The sequence below is a fragment of the Rhipicephalus microplus genome, chromosome 10 (assembly GCF_043290135.1).
Source record: "Rhipicephalus microplus isolate Deutch F79 chromosome 10, USDA_Rmic, whole genome shotgun sequence".
Classification (NCBI taxonomy): Eukaryota; Metazoa; Arthropoda; class Arachnida; order Ixodida; family Ixodidae; genus Rhipicephalus; species Rhipicephalus microplus.
The window spans coordinates 53,737,010-53,749,191 of NC_134709.1; the positions used below are offsets into that span (position 1 = coordinate 53,737,010).

At 44.6% G+C, this 12,182-nt stretch overlaps 1 protein-coding gene across 2 annotated transcripts in view; it reads right to left on the reverse strand.

The window, feature by feature from the left end:
- The window catches only part of LOC119181688 (uncharacterized), a 41,363-nt gene that overhangs the window by 25,531 nt on the left and 3,650 nt on the right, over nucleotides 1-12,182 (reverse strand). Inside the window, exons 4-8 of one of the 2 annotated variants that reach the window (XM_075875672.1) lie at nucleotides 10,049-10,109; nucleotides 7,688-7,797; nucleotides 4,419-4,546; nucleotides 3,424-3,737; nucleotides 343-586 (exon numbers count right to left, since the gene is read on the reverse strand). In XM_075875672.1, the coding sequence (XP_075731787.1) occupies nucleotides 343-586; nucleotides 3,424-3,737; nucleotides 4,419-4,546; nucleotides 7,688-7,797; nucleotides 10,049-10,109 (857 nt within the window). The remainder of the gene's footprint in view (nucleotides 1-342; nucleotides 587-3,423; nucleotides 3,738-4,418; nucleotides 4,547-7,687; nucleotides 7,798-10,048; nucleotides 10,110-12,182) is intronic. The other variant, XM_075875673.1, reaches the window with a different exon arrangement.

Genomic DNA, 12,182 nt, shown 5'->3' on the forward strand with positions numbered 1-12,182 from the left:
GGGTAAAACCAACACTCACAGTACAATGACAATCGTGAGTGTGGAGCACATTAAAACAAAGATAATACACACATGTTACGCTATGTCCACCTTAACACGCAAATCGTTCTTGCGATTGCTGTAGCTAGAATGATTCACACCATCGCAAACAATGCCGTCTCAAGCTGACCTTTCTTCAGGATGAAAACTTCAACTGCTGATCTTTTGCAAGCTTCTCAGATCCTGCAATATCTCATGATGTCGCAAACTGCACTTAAACTATGACGCGCGTACACAAATGCACGTATGTGTCCGCACACCAACACACACAATCGCATGTAGATTTGGGCCAAGCACGCTTACATGGCCCCTTATCTGTCGCTTTCTGGGAGGAGTGCTGAACAAGCAGGGCCGGTCCGCTGTGACTGCGCGGAAATCGTTGCCGAGACGCGCTTCTGCTGCCGACGCTGCCTTCCATTTGGGACGTGATGGTCGCTACGTAGCCAGGCTCGCCCGCCACCACGGTCATTGTTGTGGCAAACACCTCGCCACGCCCGCCGGTCTCGCAGGAACGGTTGGAAACGCTCGTCTTTTGGGAATCTGAGAGCTGTGGGCACGTGAGGAAGAAAACACAGGTAATATCGCCACCTGGTGGCACTACGTGCCCTAATCATGCACGCACTTTGTTGCTTTTGTCCTTTGCACAATCATTTTGACTATTACTAATAAGTAGAGGTCCGAAATGAGTGCACATCATGCATACATCCCCATGAGAATTTTAATTATTTAAAATTTTCGGTTTTGCACATGAAATATCTATGAAGTACACCAAAGTACACCAATGCTTCGAAAACTTTCATGTACACAAAATTCAAGTGCACTGGTGTCTGCACATCTTGTGCCCGTGGAAACGGAGCCTTTGTGAGTGGCAGGGCCGGCACTCTTTTGAGGAGAGCATTTCGGCCTCCTTTTGTGTAAATTTGTACACGTATTTGTATGTGTGTGTACTTTAACGCATGCAAAATTAGAAAATTTGGGGAGAATTTAACCACCCCTAGCCCACCAACACCCTGGCAACTTTAATGGTGAGTGGCGATCAAACCTTGGCACTTGTGCTCGCTAATTCAGAGTCTTTGTAGCAAAGCCACCCTGGCAAGTCACCCTGGATCACGATGTAGGCAATAAATACACTTAACTAAGGTGAGGCAACTTGCAAGATGCAATCAACCAGATCAAGTAACCATGCCTCACGCTTTTCAGCCCAGTGACAGCAGTAGATATTTATTGGTGGGACAATGTACCTTGAGAAAAAAAAAAAGGGGGGGGGGCACTGCGGTAGCAACCAGCGCTTTAAGGAAAATATGAATTTTCTAGTAAGCAAACGTGGCTGCAGAAAACGCGATATGCGGCGAATGTCAGTGCAGTGTTGACCATGCCAGTTGGTACAGCAACGGTAGATAAAATAAGAATTTGTTAGATGAGTTGGCGATTACATAACATTAGCGTGAAAATCGCAATATTAGGTATATACAGTTGAATACGTATATATCAAACTCGAAGGGGATTGCGAATTAGTTCGATATAAAAAATTGAGGCCCCAAGAGCTTACCTGTAGCGGATCATCACCTACGATAGGCGCATTGAAGAATGACAACTAATGCCGCACACACACCGCAACAGAATGATTTATCTACGTGAAAAAAAAAAAAAAAAAAAAAAAACCGCTAATCTTGGCCTGCTTCTTCATTTTTCAAATGTTGAAGACGCTAGTCTCGGTCTTATCAAAACTGTCCAGGTTCAACAGCCCGGTTCCCTCCACGTGGCTGATACGACGGCGAATGATGTCGAACGCTGCCGCCACTTCAGTGGCGAAGTACGCGCATGTAGCCAGCAACTTGTCCAGACGATCCTCCTCGTCACATGAGCTGTCGGCCTGGACATTGCAGTCCGCTTCCACGAAGTCGTCCGCAGACAATTCGTGTGGAACTGCTGCCGGGAAGCGGAACAACTCGCAAAACGCGTCTATGTGCTCGTCGTCGTCATCGATGGTTTCCACAAGTTCCGCCGTCTCGAAGCTTGCCTTGCGGAAGCAGTTGACCACTGTGTCAGTCTTCACGTATCGCCAGGCATTAAAAATCTCCGTAGGAAAAAACTTTGCGGAGAGTTCTAGCAACTCCTTCGTCATCCACCGCCGGATGTCCTGGCAGCTGACAGTTCCGCTTTTGCCAGAATCAGTTTTGCAAACGATGTTGTAGCGCTGCTTAATAAGTAAAGCCACCCGCTGTTGTTGGCGAAGTTGTTTCACAGAGTGCATCGGCAAACCATTTGGCCTTTGCGATCAGCATCGGGCCATCCACCGGAATGTTCTTTTCGCGCGCACTTCTTAAAACCAGGCATAGAGTGCCTTTTCTACATTCCCGTGGACAGAAGCGCGCACATGGCAGGCTCCAGACGTTACTACTCCGCCACATTTGCCTTGAAATCTGCCTCGTTTTTCAACAAGCTACTCGTAGTGCTCCGAGGTATCCCGAAGTCATTAGCGATGGTCGAACATTTATCGCCCACCTCAGCACACTGAATAGCCTTCAACTTCGTCGCAAAGTCAAGAGCCTTGCGAAGTCGACAATTTAAGAAATTCGCAGTGGTTTTGAACACCACGCACGCAAAAAAGAAATGCTGTACATGCAGTAGCACGTAAGCAGAAGCAACAAAGCGCTCGCAACTTGTGAGGCGATTGCCGCCTGCGAGGGTAACAGCAAAAAGCGCGAGCTGTGATTGGCTGATCAAAACTCGCAAAGAAGCAACAAAAAATAAAAGCCGAAAGGAGGAGGACGTCGGCTCCTTCGTTCGTGCTTTCCGAGCAGGCGGGTATGCGGAGAAAGCATGAGAGAGAGAGAGAAACAAGCAAGCAAGTTAGAGATTGTGCAGTTCGAGCCCTCTCGCCCTTACCTTTTTTCAAGCGTTAGGAGTTTTTGGCCGTGGTGTCGTGCGGAGGTCGCCATGCGCTGCTGTGCTTTCCATCTAGCGCGCGGAGCCGCTCTGCAGCATAGATTGCGAGGGAGGGGGCGCGAGTGCCGAAGCGCACTTTACAGCTCGCGTGATGTTCGATATATCGGAAGGTGGGTAAAAATAGCGTTTGATAGAAATGTGCGAATTTCTACACTTTTACAGAGGAACTTCAAGGGGATAACTTGCGCGTTCGATACACCCGAAAATTCTATATATGTGATATAACCGTGTTTGCCTATAAAATGTTTTCTGCGTTGAGGTTGTGTCGTTTTATTGATAAGACATTCGCTGCCGTCAATGAACCAACAGACAGGCGCTGTTACTTTAAGTAGCCAAACACGCCTTGCAAGCAATACGTGAAGTGTCTTCACCAAAACAGCTACACCTTACACTGTGCCCTTGATCTATTCTTGTTCACAACACGTACATACGCACCTCAAAGTGAACCTTGGCAGGAGCAGGACCAAGTCTAGGAGTACTCTGTTCAGCAGCAGCAGCAGCAGCACGCTTGGAACGGGGAGTGCCAGGGGACTTCGTCGGGATAGACTTGTAATGGTCTGGCTCAGTGTCACCAGTCTCAGCAGGTCTCCATGGAAGAGGAACCGAGTCTGCAGCAGTAGTCCCAGAAGAAACGACTCGAGTGCGGACCGATTCAGTATGGATAGATCTGGCATTGACAGATCCGGCATGAAAAGCAGCCGTGGCACGAACGTGTCCTGCGGAAGGGCCAGCTTCGGAAGACACTGGTCCTGAATGTACAGAGCCAGAAACGACACGTCCAGTAGGAGTAGGAGAAGGTGGGACCAGCTTGAAGGGAGATGATGATGAAGAAACATGCACACAAGAGGAAGCTGGTGAGGAAATGCTGCTAATTGTGAATGTTTCAGATTTGGTAACACCAGAAGGTACCGGCACCACTGGTACAGAACCACGTGAGGCCAGTTCAGCAGTGACAGGTCTGGAGGGGAGGACAGCTCCAGAAGTGAATGCACCGGAAGAAACAGCTCTTAGGGGGTATGGTACAGACGGTAATGCCCCAGATGATCCGGTTGCAGCAGATCTAGAAAGGGTGGCACCGGAGCAGACAGCTCCGGAATGAACAGCTCGAGATGGACCTGGTGACAATGGTACTGATCCAGATGGGGCTGGTCTATGAGTGACAGATCCAGAGAGGACAACTCCAGAAGTGACAGCTTCGGAAGGAATAGCTCTAGAAGAGAGTTGTGCTGTTGCTACAGATTTGGGTAGGGAAGGTTTTAGAGCTTCAAAACCAGAAGAGACAGCCGAAGAAGGGGACTGTACCACCCCTGGTACGGTTCCAGAAAGAGATGGCTTAGTAGAGACAGAACGGGTAGCTCCCAAAAGAACTTGACTGGAAGTGAGCTCCCTTGTTCCTGCCACGGTAAGAGGGGACTGTATCGCGGGCATACCGAGCAGCATGCGGTGAGCCTCCCCGCCAATGTCCCTCGAAGCCATCTCCCCACTGTGATGTGCCCCGCTTGAGAGGCTGGTGCCCATTGGCGACAGCACGGACTGCGCCGAATCGTCGTCCATGGTGCTGCGGAACAAAAAAGTACGACAGACTCTACGCTACTTATTCATAGATGCACAAGCACCTATTGCTACTCTAAACGACTGAAGAAAAAAATATTGGCAAGCCACACAGAACCTCAAAACAATTCATCGTAATAATAGCTCTTGAACAGCCAGGTTTGGTTTAGCCTCTCAGCAGGTGACTGTGAGCGAGCGTTGTAGCATTTAAATATGTTTTGCTGCCGAATGACTTCAGCACCATGACGTCGCAACATGGTCACATCGTGGCAAAAAAAATTACGCCATATCTTGCTAAAGAGAAGCATGCATAGGTGCGAAGAAGCGGGCACTAACACATACACTGGTGGCGGTGTTGACGCTGGCACTCAACACGGCGTTGCAAAGTAGAGAAGCCAGAGTAACCGCAAGGTACGCAGTGATAGACTAGTGTTTCCTAATTGAACATACCAATCTGTGCTGATGGGCAACAAGAGACAGAAGACTCCGCTTGAACGGAGAGACACGCAGTCCGCATTTAGTTAACGGACACACCACATATTTTTATTGTTCAATAATGCGCAGGAGAAATCTCCCACCGGCACTACCTTGGAGGTCAAGATCTAGTGCCTATATATACTGGGTGGTCAGTGAACGGTTGGGCAGCTCGAGCAGTTGTTCTTTTACCTTTTTTTCTAAATCAAGAAACACACAAGCAGACGCTGGCTATGTCGGCGTTGCGAGACAAGAGAAGGGCAGCGTAGCAGAGGAGAGGGTGAAGGAATGTGTATGCGCAGTGGGGGGCAGACGCCACTGGATCAAGCTCGCTCATAAGATGCTTCGCATCTAATAAAACTGACACGGGACTACAAAAGGTATTATGGCAATTTATTCAGTGCGCATCTAGGCTTGCTTGTACTGCAAATTTTTGAGCAAGCACTCCTGTTCCGCAAGTGCAGATTATTAGCAATCGGAGGGGGGGGGGGGGAGGCCAACTTTCACAGAATGGCACCGATAATTAAAATGACAGCAGCAATCTTTTCCCGGGGGAAACAAAAGGTGGGCATAGACTTTCTCATTATTCTTTTAGCTTTTCTTCATAACATTGATTGATTTGTGGGGTTTAACATTCCAAAGCCACCATATGATTACGAGAGACGCTGTAGCAGAGGGCTCTGGAAATTTCGACCCCCACGAGGGGTTCTTTAACGTACACCTCCATAAAAAATGCATCCTCCACCAAATCCCTCCATCAAAAATGCAGCCACCGCACCCGAGATTCGATACCGCGACCTGCGGGTCAGCAGCCGAATACCTTAGCCACTAGGCCACCGAGGCAGGGCCTTTTCTTCATAGCATGGTACAATACGATGATGACTCACCAAATCGAAAACGAATCTGATCACAATGTAGGAAGCGAGTCATGAAAGTACTTTAAACAATGAGCCCATGCCTATGCAACTGTTAGATATAAAAGGCCCCACTTTTGCTAACCCCACCTAAAAGTTAAATAATTGAATTGAAATTACGGATTTCAAAGGCTATGCTTTTGTTTGAAGAAACCTGAAAATTGTCACGATTGTCGTGTGCTAAGTTCGGGGTGAAAAATGGGAATCGAATTTTGACAACGCACTCCAGGCCCTAGTGCTTGGAAATCTGGTTGCTAAGGCGGAGGGGATTGAATGGGATTTAAGGAGGACAGTGTTGCCCGTACGCATGCATTGTCAGAATGCAAAAACATGCGAGATAGAGGTGGCTTTCCTGGTACAGTGGGGAAATGAGAAATTGGTAGAGAAATTATAAATGGCACTAGCTTGAACCTTTACAGTAATTTGAAATTCCAGACTATAGCTTATAAACTACAGCACATAGCAAACATATTAGCAGGGGACCACCTCATACAACCTGACGGTTAATTAGGATGTAGTGCTCAAGTGCTTTTAGAAGTGTACAGGTTGAGAGACTGTGGGCAACAGCCAGGGTGCAGAGGATCCTGTACAGAGGATGACATGCCAAGAATGTGTAGGCTTGTGCGAATAGCGAGTTTTAGGTTTGAAGCAAATAGCGATATTGGTCGAATCATTTTATATTGAATTCGAGTAGTGTATATATCACATATTATAAAGAAAAATGGGCATATTTGTGATGGCCTAATTAACTTGGACAATAGTATATATATACGTATGTATATATATATTTTTTAATTGATATGGCCTCTGCCCATTCCATTTTTTTATTTAAAGAAAGAGGGAAAACTATGAATAGTAGAAGGAATTGACTTTTGGTATAATGTAAATAACCTGTAGAGTATATTAAATTTAATATTTACTATACTTGGATCACATAAGTTGGTATAACAAGCTTTTAAACGTAAAAAATGATGAGTCAATGAGAGGGTGGTATGTTCATTTAACCATGAAGTGGGGGCTTTGCGGCAATGCGGAATTCTAATAAATAGGCGTTTTCACGACATAGCACTGCTCCACTGCAGTGAAACTACCTTTCTGCGGGTTACCCGCAGACTAAAATGCACCTATTTGTTCATTTCGAATGCTTTGAAATATTCAGCGATTTAAATTCTAATCTAAGCGAATTCGAATACTGTGATATTGAATATGCGCACAAGCCTAGTTATATGTATAAAGTTTACAACATTCATCCATACAGGCTTCAGAACTGCTGCTTTTGCAAATGAAGTATTTCTTCTTTGGGGGACTATCATGGCAGCAACTGTCTTCAGTTTCGTTATACGAAGAATAAATGTCACTGAAATCAAGCCTGACCAACCAAAGTTCGCGTCTAGTTTGCAGCAACCAATAATTCATTTGCTCAAACGACCAATTCACTATATCAATGCTCGCAATGACGAGTCTAGACGGTATGAGCTTGCAATTAAGTTTAATTGCAGATATAATTTCTCTTTGTTAATAAACAAAACCTCAGCAGAAGCCTATGGTATGCAGCATTCACTTCTGCTGAGAGCCGCATCCTTTTAAACTGCCTGTTATTCCCTCCTCTCTATACTCACACAAGCAAACACCTCTTGTCACCGGCGCATTAGATCATGTTTCTGAAATGCGTAGAGAGTGCAAGCGAGTCTACTCACAAGCGATTATGCTGATCTACCAGAGTTTAACTGCGTGGAGTAGAACAGCCACGTCGTGCTCACCTCGCAAAGTTATCTTGACTCAGGACACTTTTCAAGACTGTGACCATGCGGTCTCTGTTCTGGAAGCTTTGGCCAAAGACACAGCAGCGAATCTGATGCAGTTGAGCTTGCTGTGCAATGCAAAAAAGAATAGTGATGAAGTTGTATCGGTCAATCAATCGATAAATTTGCAATCAAACCCAGATACACCAAGCACGAGAAGGAAAACAAAATAGTTTAGTGTATCAATCTAAAATACAAAATATACCTGCTGGAAACATGTATAAAATCTTCACATGCCAGCTATACGCTCTTCAGATTTTGAAAAATGGGGATTTACCTATTTGTTTCTCCATTTTTACACTGAAGGCATACATCCATGCCATAATATGGAATACATGTATGAGACCCATAGGCCTTTCACACTGTCGAAACAAGAGTGCTGATCCCCTTTCTGACAATAGATACAGGTAGCAGGCTTCACAGCGCAGCGCTTGTATTCTTCGCCGCAATACACACATATGTTGCAGAGACAGCACCTGCCAACATGCTATTATTTTGATGGCACGAATATTTTAAAGACAATAGTCTTTCTTAGGGACCTTTGACGCAAAAATTTTGGTCTGTCTGTCTACCTGTATGTCTGTACATTTGTCTGTTTGTCCGCCATTAATGGTACCCCAAGCGGCACTAGATGATACCCGGAACGGCCGACCCCATCTGCAGTGCCCACCAATATTGCTCAAAATTCAGCGTTCATACCTGTGCGATTGTGAATTAAAAAGCAATTGATGCGCATATCTGAGGCCCCATAACAACAAGTCAACATTCTGCATGTGTGTCTCTTAGTAAAAAAGGCATACATAAGTAATTCTAAAGACCGTAGCGTTTATCATGTTGTGCTGACCATGCAATGCTTGCACGAAAAGGCAAGTGTTTCCAAGGATTTGCTAAGATGACACGGTGGTGGCATCTACCAGTCGCCTTGCGTTCTACACCTTTTCACTTCCGAGACGGGCGCGCAGGGCGCTTGCTCTTCATTTCCCAAGATAACTGCCAGATAGCGCTCATGTCTCATGTGTGTCGTGACTTGATGCATTCGTTTGCCTCCGCTGCACGCTCGAGGCACTCTAACGTAGCACCTCCAGAATACCATTCAGCGATTTTCCAACGCAGAACATCAAACAAACGTTTTGTTCACTCTCCAGATGCAAGACTATCGTCTTTCGACGACATTTGCAGTGTAACATGCAGATACGGGCCAATTTTTTTACTATGCTAGTGATCATGGGTCGGTCAGGGTAAATGCACTTGCAGGGGCACAGAGCGGCGCAACAGTTTGATAATGACACGAAGAAGAGAACGGGTGTGCGATGTACGCGCAGCAGTTATGGGACTTTAAAGGTTTTGTCACTACCATTTGATATAATGAGTAATTCGATACACTTGAAACTCGATCTAATAAAACCTAAGTTTATGATAAGATGAAAGAACTTCAGTTTCTGTTCACTGGCAGCTGCCCACAGGGTTCGATCTTGTCATCAATCTAAGTTGACGAACTTGAAAACCGAATACTCTGCTAAAATAACGGAGTCAAAAAGATGAGATCTTCATCTAATTTTGGTACAGACGAGATTATTATTTTTTTTATATAGAGGATCCACTCCGATTAAATCCCTAGTTTTATTTTGGCAATGCTGCACGCAAAGCGTAGGCACAGCACATTGAACTCTGCAGTTGGCAGCAACCTTACTTACAAATGCGCGCTAAGGGCAGTGGTCAATAGTTTCCTTATTCTCCGGTTTAAGATACATACAGCACCGAAGGTCTCCTTGCAACTTCCTCACTCAGCCTGACCTTACTATAACTACCTGCATGCTGCGTTTTTACATATCTGTATCCCGTTGTAGTCTTACATCACCGTGACATGCCTTGCCAGAACATAGGGGGCTCCTTGTATGGGCTACCCTCGAGAGCTTTCTGTATGCCCAGGTGCGGTTCGGCGGCTAGAACAATGGCATGGTAGCTATTGGGGCAAAGCTGCTTGCCGGCCTAGTTTGGAACGAAATCATCTTTTAGCCACTTTGCACGAGACTAACAAGGATGAAGACAGGAGCATGAACCGTGCTCGTTTGTTTACACATTCTACTCTTTTCGTCCTTGTTTGTCTCGTGCAAAATGGTTAAAAGCTATTGTGCATTGCTACTTCACAGTTTTTGATTGAACGACTGTAAAACTCCTTTCTCGACTTCACAAACTTTTGAATTTGATGAAACAAAGTGCCCGTCGTCACCACTTCGCTGATTTGAGTTTCAACTGTATATCCCTATTCCATTGTAGTGATGGGTCTTATTATCAATTCAGTGATGCATGTCAACTCACCAGAGCTCTCAAGTGAGCTTCGCATTTCAGCCTTCTTTGAACCTCCCTTTCGAGCACATCTCTGGGAATTAAAAAAAAGGCCAAGCAATTAATGTTGAACCAAAGAAATATCTAACACTTAGAGATGTAAAGGTTGAAAAGCAAATGGGGTTAACATTGTCATCATAATACCACCACAGCACAGCACACGATTTGCCTTGTAGGGGAATAGTGACATTCAATACTGTGAACATAAAAATCCATTTTCTGCAATAAACTATTATATCAGAACCAATGTGTTTCAGCTGAAATGAGCTGTGCTGTATTGACCTACCAGTTTAGTTAAGAAAAAGTGGTCATGACTGGTTTCCTTATAGTCATTGTTACTGGCTTCAGTGCCTAATGAAACTAGTGTAGAATGTATTACTGTTTGAATGTCTCAGAATCGTTGAATCACAACGAAGCTACACCCTCATGATGCACTAGCTATTTAAGAGGAAGAACATGGACATAGCCAGAAACTTCCATCAGAGGGGGGGGCGGGACGGAAATTGGACAAGCGGTCTTTTTGTGCCCTGTATGCAACAGCGAAAAAAAAAATTCGGAGGTGGCACGGGCCCAGTGTGGCTTCCCTTGGCTAGGCCACTGATTGGAATATGCTTCTGCATTGTTCCGTTGCAAATATTTAACTGTCTTGCATTTTCTGTAAGAGCGTGCAAACAGCAAACTCCGTGACTGAATCGATTAAAAAAAAAATAAGTGACCATCATAATAAAATAATATCTAAACCACCACAAGTAGACAGTTGAAAATATTGCACATGTGTATGAGATTCGAATCTTTAGTTAGCTAACTACTGAGTTCCCACTCGGTAGATTTTGATATGCAATTTTAGGGCAAACTCTTTAAGTGTGAAATTTAAGCCAAGTAGCGAGGTGATCTTAAATGCGGGAAAAATCTCTGCCATCTTGCTAGTGCATCTCGTATTACCACTATCTTTCTAAGCATGATGGGTTAATGTAATAGGGTTTTATGAGCAAAACCACCATATCGATAAGAAGTGCATAGTAGAGGATTACGCATCAAGTAATGACTAACCGAGGCTGTTTATGCATCTAAATCTAAACCCACTAGTGTTCATTGCATTTCACATCCATTGAAATCTGCCCGCTGAGGCTGGGAGTTGAACCCACAGTGTATAGCTTATTAACATAACACCATAGATGTTACCCCACCACAACTACTAGTATGATGTATTAAGTGGCCTAGTACAGTGACAAAAGAGCCTAGATCAAAAGACTTTTACTCATATATCATTCACTTTAATCTATAAGACGTGGAACAACCTACTCTGGACAATGAGAAAATATGAAAAAGTTTGATCAAGACGCAGTCGTACTATTGACACTGAATCACTCCCGGTAAGCTCGCGAACAGAAAATGCTGTTTTTTCCCTCAGCCACAATAGCCGATCTAAGAAACTACCTCAGCAAGTGAGTGCATCCAATGCATAGACCAAAGGGTTAAAAACGACCACAGCATTTCCACACAAACAGTCCTTGATACAGGTTCCCATTTGTCTGATGTCACTGCAGCAAAAGAACGTAATCTTACACAAAACCTATACAAGACATTCAACCCGACAAACATTCTCCTAAAACCGAACTTCTAATAAACTCTCTTGCATAATCTGCTGGTCTATTAAAAGGTGCTTAAAACTAAGAACTCCTCGTAGTATATTTACTACGTAGTGCTACATGTGACATACAGCATGCATGCGTGGGAGATAAGAGAAGTACCTAATCTTGAACACCACGCTTTATTTTCATGTTGCTGTGATTCTACGTAAACCGCCTGCTGTAGGCCCATTCTAGCCAGTCAACTTGTATACTTGATGATACAAATGATTGTGCCACAAATGCCTGGAATACTTTATTATTAATTTAAAAATGGAATCAAACAGCGGTTCAGAAAGACGTTTGTGAATTTAACAGAGGACATTGTTGACTCTACTGCAACCTTTCTGAAGCACCATTTGACTCCCTTCCAACAATGTACAAAAAGCTCCTAGTACAGCACACTTTTTGTAATAAACGGTCTTTGCAGCCGTGCGTCAAAACAGCTTGCAAACGTGATAAGTTTCCTGATCGCCTGT